The sequence below is a fragment of the Bombus pyrosoma genome, linkage group LG4 (genome assembly GCF_014825855.1).
Source record: "Bombus pyrosoma isolate SC7728 linkage group LG4, ASM1482585v1, whole genome shotgun sequence".
NCBI classification, from domain to species: Eukaryota; Metazoa; Arthropoda; class Insecta; order Hymenoptera; family Apidae; genus Bombus; species Bombus pyrosoma.
In genome coordinates, this window is record NC_057773.1 from 13,434,307 (window position 1) to 13,452,646 (window position 18,340).

Here is an 18,340-nt window from a genome sequence, read left to right on the forward strand (position 1 = left end):
TATAAAAAAATTTGAACACTGTATGCTCTGATATAAGAAGGTAGTCCAGTCTTTTGAAATTTAATACAAGATGTTAGAATTTGAAGTTTGCTATGTTTATGAGTAATTTGGAAACGATAATAAAAAAATGCATGAAAGTAAAATAAATTTCTTTATTTATGTTTCCTACAGAAGATAAAGAATCAAGCATAGCGTTTCACTTGGCGAACAATAACTCAAGTTTCAATAATTTACTATTTCAATTAATTATTGTACTTTATTATTGAACAACGGGATTGTGTATATGTATATGTACATTTACATACATATATATATATATATATATATATATATATGTAAAACCTGATATACATACATGTATACACATGTAAATACATATGTATATATATACATTTTGGTTTGCTGTATTTATGGAGGTACATTGTAATGATATTAATACTGCAGCTACTGGCATCTTTAGATTGTTATCCTTTCAATGATTTTACTAAGTTTATCATACATCATCATACAATGTAAGTTACATATTAAATTTCCAAAATCTAAAGCTATTTAGTATCTCCTGCTCTTTACAATACAGCCAGTGTACATTTATTCAACCGTCCTAAAAAAAGGAAAATAAATATTAAAATTATATCATGAGTTTTTAAGAGTAAAAAATAAAAAATATGAAAGTTAATTCGTTAAAAGTAAAAATGCAACAGTTAAGGACACAAAAGGCAAGACAAAAACAACATTTACATTCTAGTACTTTTCAGTATGTACAGTTTGCTATAGTATATTTCAAACAATTTTTTAATTATTATTTGTGAATCTATATGTTCAATAAAATTATTAGTATAAAAAATTAATGGGAATTAAATCACACTTTTTTAATAAAATACCTATTGATGATTCAAAATTTTCGTTGGGAACTGCTAAGAACTAAAAAGAATACGATCGTTACTAGGACAAATATAAGATATGTTTTGATATATTAGCCCTCACTAAAATAAAATACACCCAAACATATATCAATTTGATCCGATTTTTTCAAGTTTTACTTTATTGATAGTTAGAACAGATAATAATTTCTTTCTGATGAAAAATTTTCATAAATTTAAATTACAATAATAAAATAGAAAACATTAATACAAACTGAAACAAATCTGTTTAATGCAATTTATAATTTAAAAGTAGATAATATTATTTTTTAAATATTTTCTATTTCATTAAGCAGAACGATATATTTTTATACAAACTGAAAATTCACTGCATGTTTTCTGAAAAATATTCTTCACTTTCGTGAAAATATTGAAATATATTATTAATACACAACATTATATTAATGCACAAAACGTTATTAACAAAGCCAAATACATAAATGTTAATTAGACCAACTATTTTCTTCTGTTTAACAAACTTTGTTAAAATGAGCACATATAATGTAATAAATTTGTATTTTTGAAAAGTGCAAGCGAAATAAATTAGCAATTGATATCAATGGACTGCATACAATAAATGCAGAAATTACATAATAGATTCATAACTATCTGTATCACTACGTATAGTACATGCATCATCATCTCGGGGAACTTCTATATCTACGTACACAATACGAAGTGTATTCGTAAATCCTGGGCCTTGCTTCAATCCAGTAACTATTACAACTGAATCTCCAGATTTAATGAAACCACGGCCTTTGCCGAATTTCAAACCACACTGGACGCGTACATCAACGTCTTTCACCCAGTCAGCTAATGGCGCTTCTGTACATAAGAAACAAAAAAAGTGAAATAATTATTATAACATAATTATATACAAAGTTTTCATATTTAAATTATATTTATACTCTTACTAGAAAAGTTTTATTCTACATTACTTAGTAAACGTCATTTAGTTGGATTATTTAGTACATTTCTTTTGAATAAAAAAATTCAAGTTTGATAATAATGTTAACCATAGGAATTCAATATATTCATCACTTCTTCATTAATTCCTCTTCCTGACAATTTATTTATGCAAAATATATCTAGTTAGCAATCTTAATTCAATCTCAAAGCCTGTAATATACTATTTTCTGGTTAGTACCTTCATAATAAAGGGGCAAAATGCCACGATAAAGATGTGCTTGTCGTGCAACTTGATGGAATCTAGTTACTGCTATAATTGGACAACGTGGTCTGTATTTTGCAACTATGTGCGCTGAACGGCCGGTAGTTGTGATTACTATAATAGCACTAGCTGCACATTTTACGGATACTTCTACAGCAGCGATTCCGATAGCATGAGTAGCATCAATTGGTGGTAATGCTTTGTGAGAAAGATCTTGGAAAATTTGTGTCTGCCAAATTACAGCCTCTGCTTCTTTACAGATGTTAGCCATTGTGCGCACACACTCCAATGGGTAATCTCCTTTGGCAGTTTCACCTGTTGAAACAATAGATAATTACATATTTATGTAAATACTAATATATAAAAATTTAACAGATTAATTAAGAAATTATATATAGATGATAATCGCTTATTATGAATTAATAATATAGCAATTAAATAATTTATACCTGATAACATGACACAATCTGCACCATCAAGTATAGCATTAGCTACATCCGATGTTTCAGCTCTAGTTGCACGCGGTTTCTTCACCATAGACTCAAGCATTTGAGTAGCACAAATTACTGGTTTCCCAACTTTATTACATCTACTGATCATACATTTCTGCGCTAAGAATACTTTTTCTGGTGGTATTTCAATACCAAGATCACCACGCGCTACCATAATACCATCAGAAGCGTCGATAATTTCATCAAGATTTGTCATTCCTTGCTGATTTTCAATTTTCGATATTATTTTAATATTCTTTCCCTTTTCACCAAGAATTGCGCGAATTTCCGCTAAAGCTTTAGCATCTCTTATAAATGACGCAAAGATCATATCAACGTCTTGTTCAACACCAAATTGCAAATCAGATTTATCTTTTTCAGAAACAGCTGGCAAATCTACTGGTGATCCAGGTAGATTGACACCTTTGCGAGAACCTAACATTCCACCATTTTCAACAGTAGTTACAATCACATCAGGATCTAAAATATTCAATACACTTTAATTAAAATCCACTAATTTTTTGTATATTTTTTAAACACAGAAGAGGAAAGAAGAATATAGGTAGAGAAACGACACGTACTGACTGCAGTAACTATGAGGGAAATCAAACCATCGTCAACGTAAACGCGACTTCCAACTTTTAATACTTTAGAAATATTCTCGTAATCTACGTAAACAAGATTTGCATTGCCTTTCTCCATGTATGCCTTATCGGTAGATAACTTAAACGTTTGGTCCTTAAGTAATTCGACTTCAGCAGATCCACCCTGAGAAAGTAATAAACAATTATTTATTATATGTTAATTTTATGTCTTACACGATATAGGATGCGTGAAAAATCCTATCACACTACATATTTTCATTAAAAAATTTCTCGACGAGGATATTGTAAATAGTCAGAATGTTTTTGAATATTTAAACTTTTTATTTTCATAATTTATGTGTGATTGTGTGGTAGTGCTCTGAAAGATGTTGAAATACTTTGAATTACTGTATTATGATCAAATATACGAATAAATAAATGAGTTACGTACGCCTTCCAAAAGTCCAGTACGGATTTCAGGACCTTTTGTATCGAGAGCAATCGCTACAGGAACGTTAATGCCTGATCGACCGGATAAGTTCTTCTGTGCTTTTCGTACGTTGCTAATAGTCTCAGCGTGGTATTCATGAGAGCCATGAGAAAAATTTAATCGAGCGATATTCATGCCCGTTTCAATCATCTTTTCGAGAGTTTCGACGGATCTTGAAGCCGGTCCGATCGTGCAAATAATTCCCGAAAGACGGACGAACGATGCATGGCTGTCGATGTCCAAGGCACACATATGATCTAAATGGCTTTGAGCATACAAAACTTGCGTGTTCGGCTTTCCAGCCATCTGTGAAGATACATAACGATTAAATTTAATTCTGTTTTTATGGGAAATATTACAAGAATATTAAAAACAATTCAAACATTTAATAGTTTAAAGCATCGCTAGACTCTGCGCAACATTTAACTATAAAAGTAGTTACTACGCAAAAAATTGTCTAAAAAGCACTGCATACTTGTTTCCTAATTAGCAAATAAAATGTAATATGTGCAAGTAAATGCGATACTATTATAATATTATACAAGCTGCAAAGGTGCTCGTAAGGCGTAATTCTTTCATATGGAATTGTGTTTTTAAAGCGTGGTTAAGACGTAAAGGGAATGTCTTGTAACCCTCACACAGGAGTCTATAAACTACTGCATCTTATTATTATAATATCGATGAATGTAAATAGTGGTAAAGTGGTGTTTACATAAAACTGTGCAAACGAAATTATTATTTCCGTTTAAGATCCGTTAAAGATCCGTTTAAAATGGCAAAGCAAACAATAGACATACTTTATAAAATTTAGGTTTAGGATTATAACTACAAGCCTCCGTTCTATTGAGGTATGACATGAGATTAAAGTATCGTAACTACTTATGTACATATATATACATACAGGATGTTCCATTTGAAGTTTCAAATAAAACTTACTCTGTTTCGGGGGAAAAGGAGAGAAGAGGATCTTACGGTGGTCACAAATCTCCTCTAGGTGCACGCACTTCCCTAATCTCAAGGTGACCTTTGCTTTTTTGTGCGAAACTATATGTTTTTATTTAGGTAGGCGTATATCCCGTTTCGTAGCAAATTTATCGGCCTATAACGTTGGTGTTCCAAAATTATTCAACATTATTTATTGCCATTCAAAATTTACCTTCGTTGGACGTCCCCAAGATTTGATTTACCGGAGTAGTGCGTCCATTAGGATGTAAACATGAATCGAAATCAAACTAATGATTCGATTTATCATTATTTTTATTTTTTCCTCCTTATTCTTATCTATAATCTGCTGCTAGGCAGATCTCAGTTTCTGTTACAGTTGCTTCGAAGAAATCAGTGTTATTGCAAATAGTATTACGCGTGCTTCCTTTCAGTAACCATCTGCTTTACTATAGTGTATTATACGCCTAATGGAATTGTCGATCCGCTTGTGATTTTAAGAGAATACGAGGAAGCTAGAGGAACTAGTTCTATCGTTTTGAGAAGAGCCGAGCTATCATTTGAGGATAGAGTAAATAATTGTATCGACGTCCAAAATTATTCTTTTGAATACAGGAGATAGGAAAATAGTAAATTTTAAATGACAATCAATGATTTAGGATGACTTTAAAATACCAACACGTTATGGGTCGATGAATTCGTCACGAAACAGGCTATACTCGCCCACCTAAGTAAAAACATACAGCTCTGCATAAAAAAAACAAAGGTCACCTTGAAATTATGGAAGTGTATCCATCTAGATTTGTGTCCATGATAAGATCCTCTCCCTTCCTCCAAACAGGGTAAGTTTTATTTGGAACATTTTTTAAAACGACCTATAGCTTGGGAAACAATTGCGTGCGAAACATTAAATAGGGCATATATTATAAAACCGGTATAAACCGTATATCGTACGTAGATGAACTAAGCTTGCATACATTTGAATAATTATTCAGCTTAAAATTAACTTAAAATATATTATAATATAAATCATAATTAATTTGCTTTAAGGGAATAAAAAATGAATATGATACAAAGAATTTTTAACCATATACTAGATACAAGTTATAAAATAAATTAGAAGATTCTAAAATTTGTCAATTACCGAAAGTAACAAATATTTCTAAACATTTTGTTTCCATCAAAATGTGTATATTCTCGTCAGTTGTGAAGAGCATACTACGTTCTGATACTTTTTTGAACACTTCTACCTGACGCTTGCCGTTTAGAGTTATAGATAACTCGACAGGCAAACGTTCATCATTGTCGGTAAGATGGATGTCGATGATCACAACCTAACCCATGCTTAGCATATATTACTTTAAATTAAACTCATTCGTTAAAAAACATGTATTTACTAAGGAAATTTATTTTACAAATTTATGATGCTTTTATTCTTCGAGAGAAATCGCTCAAAGAATGCAATGAATCTGTCACAGGAATACAGCGCTAAGATAATCATATTTTTGCATACCATAGCCATCGAAATAGTAACTAAGCAGTAGCAGCATACCTATGCGACCGGCATCCAGCGATAACCCCCCCACAGGAACTAAACACCTGATATAAAAAACCCTCCCAAGTCAGCACTCGACATTCTGTTCTGTTCTGTTACGACATTCTGTATCTTTACTCTTAATTATATATGTATAACTGTATCTTTAACTATCGTAATTGAAGTACCAATCTCTCACCTCACGTGCGGAACGCGAAATAATCTCGAACCGACGTGACAAATCCAAATTAAAGCTAATACACGTATAATACAAAAATCATAGGAATTGGTTATCTAAAACTAATAGGTACGTATACAACGGTAATAATGATTCATCTTGTGATTATTTCAAATTATTTGTTGCTTTAGTTATAAAATAATTTCACGTTAAACAAATAAATAGAAATGTTATTAATTAGTCTTTGTTAATTGGTAAGCAGCTAATACTAGTGATAAAAAAACGCTAATTTATTTTGTTAGTATCTACGAAGTGCACAAGGAAAAATAAGCATTCGGGTGGCCTTCAAGTTTAAATAGATCGTGTTAAAGTGTATTTATGCTAAAATATTGCCTTAGGATGTTTAATTGGAGAAAAATATCAATTTCATCGAGCATCAGACTTCCTTTTACAATTATCTCAATCGAGGAAAAACTTTCTGCTAATTATCTTGACCTTCATAGTCCTTCATATGATACAGACCGTGTTAAGGACAAGACTGCTTACAATTTATTAGGAAATTACATTCTGTTGTAAGCTCAGTAAGTTAATTTCATCATGTTTCTAACTGTATTGTATTTTTCAATCAAATATGAATATTTACGAACACTTACTGAAATTGCACATACGCCAATAATAGAAAATAGTTTTTTAAACCCTTTAGTTCAAATTAATAATTTGTCATTGATATTTATTGCACGCTAATTAGTATAGATGCTGAAATTAATCGAAATAAAAAATGCGAATTCTGATCTAGTAAACAGTTTCATTCAAAGGTCATGTATCTACGTTGTTACTAGGTACTGAGAATAACATGGTTACAAGATAAACGTTTTAAAAATGTACGCTCTTAAAGAAGAGTAAAGTTTTCTTGACATGCATCTGTTAGTTTGTCACGTCATGCATATAATCCTTCGCGACAAAAAGATAGCGCGCTATATAAATATAAATATTTTTAACTTTCGAAACAATATTACTTTTTCACTTTTATACCGTTTAATAAGAATAGCGTATTATTTCGATATGTTTGAATACGTTTATTACAAGAAAATTTTATTTTACAATACGTATTGAAAAATAACGAAAAATCGAATGCCTAAATGCCTAATATGTATAGAAAAATATTATTTCGTACGTTTGCTTTTATAAGCAATTAAACGTCATACATTGGCAAATATTTAAATCATTTTTTAACAAACTTCCGGCTTGATACCCAGTTTCGCTCGATGTATTTTTTAAATTTCTCAACGCCGTGAAATTATCTTCCCTTGACGCGTACTGATCTTTCATAGAGGCTCAACTCAGACCACGAGTATATACGATTGTGACTTAGACGGGCCACTTAGAACCGCAGCTAAACCATAGAACGGTGGTTGGACTATGTTCGGACAGAACGACACTCGGCCGGCCACTCGTGACCATTCGCAGAACACACGCGAATCACTCGTCTCTGTTCTATCGTGTTTTGTACTTGCATGGTTGCGAGTAGTAGCGAATAGCCGCGAGTGGTCGCAAGTGGTCGGCGTGTCGCTCTGCCCGAACATAGTCCAACCACCGTTCTATGGTTTAGCTGCGGTTCTAAAGTGGCCAATCTGAGTCAAGTCCTAGTGCGACCACCATCGAACAATTTCATTCTACAACTTGGATAATTTGCTGTCTGAAGTATTCTTTTGACTTTGCTTTGTGAATACTTGTATTATTCTATTGGAAAATAAAGTTTGTGCTCGCAATGATTACAATATATTTCTTCAATTGTTCGTCTATTAAAGCAATACAATTTGAACTCCTCGTCTTTCCACTTGTAAATTTAATCTCAGTGTTTCCGTAGTACCCAACGCCAGCCCACACCGTTACTCCTCTACCGCCTTCTAGTCGGCAAGTTAAAATCTATGTTCTATCACTTTTTCTGACTAAAAATAGCTCTTCGCCATTTTTCTCTCTCGAAAGCATATATCTCTTAGCAAATTGTAAACGTGCTTCTTTACGTTGCCTCGTTAACGGTGGTGATCAATTTTTGACGTTTTACGTATTCACATTCTTTTCTAATACGTTGTACATTACGCACATCAGCGTTTACACCAACTTCTGCTACAATTTCTCTTACAATAGCAGTAGAATTTGATGCACTTGTTAAAGTCGAACATCGTTGACCATCGGCTTTTAATTTTGGACGACCTGTGCTTTTGTTCTTTCCATACTCCTTTGCATTTCTTAAAACATTGTATACAACTTTCCGACTACGATTTAATTGTTTCGCAATTTTAGAAATAGAACAGTTTTCTTCGCGTAAATTACGAATTGTTGCTATTTCACAGTCACTCAATTTTTTACCACGACCCATTGTTCTTAATTGCACAAAATTTCGATACTGAAACACGCAGTATTAAATATCTTCTCGTATGAGCAGTTTGACGTCTTCGCACTAACTGAAAAAGGAAAACTTTGAAGCAGCGCTATCATTTTGACGCAGCGATCACCACTAATGTTTACGTTCTCAGTTTTAGTCTAACCCAGTAGGCAAAAACGAAGTGTTTACCGCGAAACGTGTAATTTATCGCTGACCGAAATGATATACAGAGTGTCTCCAATTGAAATGTCAAAACTTCGGGGACCGATAGTTACTTAAATTTGTTTCACAAAATCTTATAATTTTTTTTTATATACATATGAAGAAAGATCGTGAAATTTTTCTAGTTTTATCGTTGAAACATTACAATATAGAATATGTATTCAATTTTCAATTACATCTATGGAGTCTTTAGAACCATGAATATACAGAATCGTGTCTTTCGTGGACATAATATTAGGTTGTACACAAGAAAAATGAAAGTCACAGTAAACTTCAAGCATTATTTATTCAAGTATTATAGTTTAGTATAATAAATGACTATCATCACACAGTACTTTCCCAATATGGTCTTTTTCCAAACTTTACATTATATTACTGCTATACACCGACTATTTACTTATCTGTATTACATACTGTGATAATTAATATTTACTTGGAGACATTTATTCTTATCGATTTGAATTACTTTGAGACATGCTGTCATCATTCCGAACAACTTTCCCTTGTACATGTTACCGTCGCGATCACTCGATCTTAAATTCTCAGATACACAGGCAAGAACAATTTTATCACAATGTACACACTTGTAATATTATGTATTTGTTAAGATCTTTATTTAAATTGAGGCTAATTAGCGAGAAATAAATACATATATTACGATTTATAATTACTAAATTTATCGTTACGTATCGTAATTGATATTATGTAACCGGGAAATATTTCCACCATTATATCGAAAAATGCAGTTATTCGATTAGCAAAATTATACCGGCGACGAAATAAAAGTTCTACGATATAACCAACTATGGTAATTTTGTTCACAAGTTCCGTACGTCTTGTCTGCCTGTTCGTCACGTACACACTAGTAATAATTAAAGTCAGCACTCAACCTGAGTATCAACGTTCAAATATGTATAAATGTATCCCACAGCCAACCTAGCGATAATCCATGGACGACCTTAGTTTTCGTCTTATACATGAAAGTATGTTTGTCAATATATTGTATATATAATACTAAATGGTGGTAATCGAAGTTACGATTACACTTACGAAATCAATGACATAAAAATTAAGTCATGACAGCGTTACCGGTCGCCTGCCGCTGATCGAATATTAATCTAATCCAATTTACATATAACCCATTGATATATCCTTCTTTATTTTTATATTAAAGATGATTAGCATCAATCCAATGAGTTGAGTTTAGGGTGGGTTACATACAAATAATTAATTGAAGTTCTTTGCGAATATACACGTATATAGGGAAAAGTTGTTTAGAATGATGACCTTGACAAGGTATTTCAAGCTCATCAAGATCGAGGTGTGCCTCTGTGTAAATAATTATCCATAGATATGTATAGGTACTGTAGATAGGGTTAAAAATCGATTTTACATCAATTTTCGTTCAAGCGACGATACCGATATGAATACGAGTACAACAAAGCTATAAATCGAGCATTAGTTTACAAACGAAGAAAAAGAAACAGAAAAGTGAGCTAAAGAAAATTGTTTATTATGTTATCATCGAAAATGAGCGTTATGTGTTTCAAATTTTAGCTCTCTAACTGATTGAAAAGTGGGTGAAATTTCGCTTAAAAAGTTCCATCCATACAGATAAACACAGAAGCAAAGTGAAACAATTGCATTATTCAGCAAAGAATACTTAACATAATCGCTATTACTAAAATATCTTTTATCAGAGATATCTTTAGTGTAACTAATAATATTTGTTTTCGCTTCATTTCTTACGATTTTGTTTGCCTCTCTACATATTTTCGTTAAAATGCGTGAACTAAAAAATTTAACAACTGCGTCATTAGTTATTATTGAGAGGCTACTTATCAACTATGTAAATTTTAAATACGCAACGTATGTGCCAATAGCAGTAAATGTGGTAATATATTCGCTAAAACTTGTAATATACATTCAGTATATGTATATATTCTGTTACAAATCTTGTATATATAGTACCAGAAACAGATTAACTCAATAACAATGAGCGTAAAGTCCGATAACGTTTTTTGAGAAAAATTTGTTGTTATTCAGACAATTAAAATCAGACTTGGGTAGTTTTCTGTATTCTGCTGACAAGCACAAAAATATGATTTGTAGGAAAACCAAAAGGTTATAAAGAGGGTATTTTGATTTGAAAAAAGAATACTATTAAGTTATTGAAAGTTATATAACATAGAAATTAATAAACACATAAGTAGTAGGCTTAGATGTTTAATTTTCTACATATCTCGAATTTATTGATTTAATGATAACAAAACAATATTACCCATATTACTGGAAATTGTGTTACAAAATTCAATGAGCTTCTAAAGTTTTGTAATATAGCTTATAGAAACATAAATTAACATGCTTAGAAAAATGAAGAACGTTCAAAGTCAATTTCTAACGAACACATTAGAAAATATTCTATGTGAAAAAAATGCAAACATTAAAATTCATACTGCGAAAAACACAAACAGCACAGGTCAGATACAAGTCATGCAAAAACTAAGTTAACTCTAGATACTTATCACGTTTATTCGATAATTATTTACTTCCGATTATTATTAAGATATTACAAAACAAGGAAAGCAAATTAAATAAAAAGAAAGACATCGCAGAAGATATAAAAAGGAAAATATCGTCGAATCATTGCATTGAGATAAATTCGAAGACAAAAATATTTGCTAACGTTACATTATCTTTCACGATCGTGATATTCGACAAGAATTACGCATAACTCTTTGTCTATGAATGATATCTACAATAGCATTCGTTCACAATTTAACTTCCTAAGCAGCTTAAACTTTTGAAATATGAAAATTTTTGCCGATTAACGTACGTACTAACTTTTGTAAATTAGAAATTCTAATTACAAAGATTGTGCCAAATACTATAGTGACTTTAAAATTTTAAAAGTTGAAATAAAGCGAAAGGATCGCATGCAAAGAAGGGAACACAATGCAAATATATTATTTATAATTTGCTACACTTGACAACGATGTACTTAGCTACGATCAAATTCGATAACAATTTTTAATCGTATCGGATACTGCGATTTATATGAATCTATTGAAAAACAAGTTCGTTCGTAGAACATCATCTGTGATTTTTCGTCCAGTGAATCGTGTTCATATAAGAGAATTCCACGAAACATTTACTCTTAAACACGTAATAATATTGCGAGCTTGTAGCGACTGCGAAGCATAAGAGTGAGTCACATAAGATTTCATTCATATAAACAAAGTTTCACATATTCGCGAACATTCAGCGTAATTCGTGTAATGGCCTAAGCTAACGAAATAATGATATACGTGCGACAGAAAATCGAAGTTAAAAAGAAAAAAAAAAATACTGTGACAACACATAAAGTAAAACCATTGCAAAACAGTTGTCCACAATAATACCTTATCGTAGATGGTAACCCAGACCATTTTGGTAGGCTGCGCAAATAAAGAGGACACAGGAATTAGTTGCAATACTGGCTCGATGACAGCGAGCCTACGTCTGACCGCATTCGTTGATGTACAAGGTATAAACTGCTTGTCGCTTAAGCAACGGAAGTTTCGGAACAAACGGAAGTAAATGGAGGAATCGAAAACGTCCAATGGACGTCTTAGACGATGGCGGTACCAGTGCATGCAGCAATTGCGGCAAAATTCAAATGACGACATTCTAATTCATTTATTCAAACGAATTATAATTTCCACACCAACTGCGTTCTTTCGTTTTATTAACGATATAAAAGGTATCAAAAATTAGTTCAATAAAGTGAAAGTCGTAAAGATAAAGAAAATGTTTGTGAATTTGTCTTACGATATCTTTTTCCATGTCTCGTAGATTTAGGTAGCTTGTCTTAGCTACGTGAAACACATTATACGTATGTAGAACGAAAATTGTATACAAAACTGATTCTTCGTACAATTTTAAGTTGTCTCTTTGTATATTTAATTTACTATTAGATTATACAGGAAATTTAAATTATATTCAAATAAATAAAATATACAATGCATGTGTTGTTCTTCTAAGCAAATGTTGCCAAAATTGTACTTAAAATATTGAAGTAATAACTTTCAGTATTAAGCTTTACACAGCCTATTCTATGAAATGCAGAAAACACACATCAAACGATGCAATGTGCGATTCACGCAATGTTCAGATAATACATAAGCATCATTAACCTAATAATTATCGATCATAGTTAAGAAATGTACGTTTTTCTTCTATGATTCGTTTATATCTTATCAATATCTTCATTTACGATATCAAATAAAAGAATTGATACTAATATACAATTAAACAAGCAATAAATTAACAATGAGTTAATCAATACAAATTAATAAAAATAAAACGCGAACAAACGAATAAAAATATTGGCTTTTACGGAATACACATGTATGTACATCATCCGTCTGCACTCGCCGCCATCGTCTGGAAATATCTGGGGTCTTTAATTAACTGAATTATACGATTCTTTAACAATTACGAACTTAAGAAATAAAAACAACATAATATGTTTGATAACAAAATATGTGTATATGCACGTATATATTTTTTGTTTCACTTTTACTGTCATATTTCTCTGAAATATTATACGTTCATTAAACAAACATTTTTCAAGTTAACGTAATCTAGTTTTCAACAAAAGAAAATCCTCACTTTGTTCGAACGAAACAATAAATGCAGCAATAAATGAAACTTAACAGGATAAGATAAACATTGCCGATTCAATTTCAAAATTGTCTGATGATCTTGATGAACTTTTGTGAAGATTACCTACGATGAAATGATTTGAAAAATAACATACTTTATATAAGTTGACCATCATATATCCTATAAATGTCCGCCAACATATAAATTACACTCGCATCAAATTATGTGTTTCTAAAAATTTCTCAATTTTTATCCGAAACATTTTCCATCACTTTTAAAGATATTCACAGGAATCGATTTAAAAGTGAGACATTCTATATTAATGAAATTGTTTAATGAACCTTCGTGATGCCTATCTATTGTATTTTTTATAATTAATCGAACATATCTATATAACACATCTAAAGCAAATTTTGGCAATATAGCATAACACTGGAACTAACTTTTCTCCTTTTTTCTTGTTGTACCGTAGCGTTAACTCAATTCTAGTGATACTACTAAGAAGAAAAGTTTCATGTTACTGCACATCTTGTTCGTCAAAATAACCATCTCGTTTCTTTATGTTTTAAACTAGATGTAATCCAAACAATATTACATTCTAATACGCTCCATCGATTTTTACAATATCTTCTTCAATTCGTTCAAAGGAAAAGTGTTCCCAAATGAAAATGTAACTTGTACCATATTTTATTGTAAGTACTGTACGCTAGGACCTACATACATACATATTTCGGTCACGATCATATCGAGGAACGGGAATTCGATCTATAGTGCTTTTTTCTTGATATCGAGTGTCCAATTTATAAATTGTTTAGCATATTTAAAGCGTTTCTTTCTTATTTCGTGATTTTAATAACTGTTTCGTAGATTCCTTGTTTTCACTAACTACTAACTATTGGTATTTTACTGTAATTAGAAACAAGTATGTACAGGTGCCCAAACTTTGACGATGGAGCGTATCCATTTATCTTCTTTATCTTTACTTTTGTGCTTAAGACGGATATAATACCAACTTCAAACTAATAAAATGCTTAAAAGGTGAAATAAGTTTATAGCAATATAAATAAATATTTCAATTAGAGATTTAGAAATAATATTTCTAACATCACTATTATTTAAATGCTCAAAAATGTACAATAATATATATATGTATAAATATATAAATTTATACTATTTCGTAGAAAATAAAAATTTATATTCAGTAAATTTCTAATAAATTTCTGAGAAATACGAAAGATTAAGAAAACGCATACTTTTTCGCATTTAATTTCTGTTTTCACTAATTTATTAAAAAAAAAAAGCATCGTAGTTTAGATATCAAAAATTCATATTTAATATTAAAATAATTGCGTAAAATATATTAACAGAGAGATTGTCAACTATTGTATTTACTTCTGTATTTAAATGATATATCTATAAATTCATTGAAATAATTAATTGTTGAATATCAGTAATTTCTCCAATAATTATCAGCAAACACATAAGGACATATCTGATTAATAGTTATCGATGAAATTAGATTTAACTTCAAAACAGAAAATTAATTACGCGCGATGATAAAATCATCACGCTATAGTGGCGTGTTATAAATCGTGTCACAGATACAATTTCATAAAGACCGTGTCATTAAAGTTACATCAACTAATCTTCAGTTCAACAACTGAAGCAATTGGCGATATAAACTTATTATGGAATCGTATTTCATGACGTAAAGCTTCGCTATAACGCGGTGATTTACAAGTCATACATGCATTATTTTTCCCTTTTTAGACGGAAGAAATCCCGAAACATACTCCATGATAATCTTTACCTATAGAAGATTATCGAATATCACCGGAATATCAATGATTTTATAATATGATATTTCGACCACAAACGTGTATTTTGCAAATGATATGTTCGATATTCTTTTTTTAGAATTTAATATATTACAATTTATTCATAGGTCGATAAAATGTTCGATTAAAAAAAGTGAATTAATTTCACACACACATACGCATATAATTTTATTATATTATATAACTTTTTCATTACAAAGTGACATTTGAAATATCATACTGATATATTTTTTATTATTTGTTCCCCCAAGTAAACTTTTTTGTATAGGATGAGTAATCTAATCACTTCACATTTTCTAACAATATTATAAGTAAAATTTCGTTCCCCTTGAGTATAAAAATTATGAAATTCATTAAAAATATAACAATCTTTGTCAATTTCTACCAAAATATGTATACTTTATAACAAAGATACGACCTTAGGTTTTTATTCCAATAATATATATTCATATTATCATTTATGTATAACTTGAATTTTTATTTTACACGACAACCAATTTCGTATCTCTTATAAGCTTAATTTCATATTTGTATTATAATTTATGATATTCCAGATGTAATAACGTTACATTAAAGAAAAGACGACATCTTTTTTATATATACGGAAATTGCTATGATTTAAAAATTATTTCGACGAAAAAGCTAAGGAATATTTATTTGAAATATAAATTTAATTTTCATATTATTTTTTAACATATGCTTCATTTAAGATTCATACAAGACTTATATATTACCTATGTAACCATAAAATTTAAAAATGCAAAATTGAATCAAAGTACATATGTATATCTAAACAAAAATATATTTTTTATAGAAATTGTGGATTAATATTCAATTTCATTATTATCTATCTATTATGTCATTATTATTTATCCATATAAAATTTATACACTTTAATAACAAAGTATTTATGCATAATATAAAATTTAAATATAGTTTAAATATCTTTGTAGTCATATTGTACATATGGAAGGAATGCTGAATTTGCACAAACTAAACAACAAATGTTTGATATATTAATCTTCAAAAATGTGTTCAAACTAAAACCATTTGATATATTACTTATCAGAAATGTATTCAAATTAAAATGTCTGATATATTAATCATCAAAAATATAAAAATTCATAAATGTAAATTAAAGCATTATGACACCCACTTTGTGATTTGTGTATAAGTATATTTTCAATTTTTATTTGTTATTATAAAGTTAATTCCAAAAAAACTCTATACACTATTATTACACTTTTATGAATATATAAAAAATTATATAAAATGCTAATATAGATTAAACAAAAGAAAGAATAGTTAATCTCAAATATATTAACTGAAATTTTAATTGTATCTAGAATAAACAATTTTGGAAAAGGATTTTATACGGATATTATAAAGTATAAGAATGATTCAAGATTACTTTCAAACATGGTACTGAATTTTTATTGAATATCGAAAGCAATTTAAAAGCATTTATTGTTTCAAGGTCAAAACGATATTCGTTGTTCTGGCTATATATTTATTATAAAATTACGTATTCCTGAATAACATCCATGTGATAATACATACATACAATGAAAATTAAGTAAAACCCTATTAAATGAAAAGAATAAGTAAAAATTGGAACTTCTATCGATAGTTACAATGATATAGAAAAAGTTACTTAGAGTATACAAATTCTTAAGGTTATAATCATCAAAACGACAGCAAAATTTATGATACATTACTTTATAAAATTACATAATTTATTTTAACTATTACCTTGCCAAATCTGTTGAAACAAACTCGAATTTAATGAGACAGAAACCAATGACCAGATCAGACGTCTGTAAAAACCAAACTAACACGCCCACAGCTTACAAGAAACTGATGTTTTAAGGACACGAAAGGTCGCTGTCGCTAGTCGCTATTTCCTAGTGCGCCCATCTTGTACCTCTAGACTGATTCTCAACGCAAAAGATCATGTGCATTCAAGCTGTTCATAAAAGTTCTTATCGATTCATTAACATTATTTAAAATAGCCAGATTAATACAGAAAGAAGTATATACAACATGTTTTTATTAATTAAATCATTTATAATATTTTTACTAAAATTGTATACATAATATAAATTATAAATTACTACTATACTAATACAGTTATACTATACATTAATATGCATTTTATGAAATTATCGCGGAATTACAAATAATTTATTTTAATCACATCAAGTAACAACATACAACTCAATTTACGTATTTGTAAAGAAAAATCTATATTGTAATAAAGAATATATATTTTCAACTTAAATAAGTGGTCTGTATCTTATATTAGTCATGAATTTGATAAATTAAGATATAAAATAATAAATTAATAGAGTACGAATTATAACAGCTTATCTTATGACAATAATTGTCATATAGGAAATATAGAAATCTCTCTGGTTACACTTTACTTTAGGGTTTGAAATATTTTTTTATTCGCAATCTTGTCGTTTTCGACGTGTAGAATCTGCAGAATCCATTGGTTCAAAAGTTATGACTATGTAAAATTGAGCATTTTAAGAGTATTTTACATATTACTTTGACGCCATATTGACTTCTATCCATGCTTCGTCCAATGAGTGGACCGCACAAATGATATCTGATTGGTTCGCACTGGTGAGCATTCACATGCTCTCTACATACGCTTACCTTGTTCAAGAATGGAGTGTTTTCGGATCGTTTCTATCAACAAAGCCAACAAATCGATGTTATAACGGCAGAAACATCGCCAAACAAATTCGACAGGTGATGGTCAAATTCATTATCATGAAACGAGGGAAGTAACCTCTCCCCACCGTAAACCGAATTCGATTCTATTTTTTAGGTATGCCTACGTATTTAGGCATTTACGTATCAGTAGCTGCACATACTGTACGTATAAACAGATTTCGACATTCACTAGGGAAAATCGTCCTAATATTG

The 18,340-nt window shown here is 30.1% G+C and overlaps 1 protein-coding gene across 2 annotated transcripts; it reads right to left on the reverse strand.

The window, feature by feature from the left end:
• Nucleotides 1–138: 138 nt before the first annotated feature.
• Nucleotides 139–17,312, reverse strand: LOC122566739 (pyruvate kinase-like). 2 transcript variants are annotated; one of them, XM_043724420.1, is made up of 8 exons: nucleotides 17,156–17,280; nucleotides 12,320–12,355; nucleotides 3,618–3,962; nucleotides 3,164–3,350; nucleotides 2,541–3,062; nucleotides 2,068–2,406; nucleotides 1,589–1,745; nucleotides 139–601 (listed from the first exon to the last, which is right to left on the reverse strand). In XM_043724420.1, the coding sequence occupies exons 2-8, from the start codon at nucleotides 12,344–12,346 to the stop codon at nucleotides 589–591; spliced, it is 1,590 nt and encodes a 529-aa protein (XP_043580355.1). In that variant the 5' UTR covers nucleotides 12,347–12,355; nucleotides 17,156–17,280; the 3' UTR covers nucleotides 139–588. The 2 variants fall into 2 exon arrangements, with proteins under 2 accessions (XP_043580355.1, XP_043580356.1); XM_043724421.1 differs by lacking the exon at nucleotides 12,320–12,355 and having other exon boundaries at nucleotides 17,156–17,312.
• Between the last annotated feature and the right edge of the window lie 1,028 nt (nucleotides 17,313–18,340).

Bases quoted from the DNA above. Each gene is read 5' to 3' on its own strand.
- LOC122566739 (XM_043724420.1), bottom strand. From the start codon at position 12,346: ATGGTCTGGGTTACCATCTACGATAAG. The intron at 3,063-3,163 runs GTACGTGTCGTT...TGAATATTTTAG, and splicing joins CCTCATAGTTACTGCAGTCA to ATCCTGATGTGATTGTAACT. The intron at 2,407-2,540 runs GTATAAATTATT...TTGTTTCAACAG, and splicing joins AGATTGTGTCATGTTATCAG to GTGAAACTGCCAAAGGAGAT.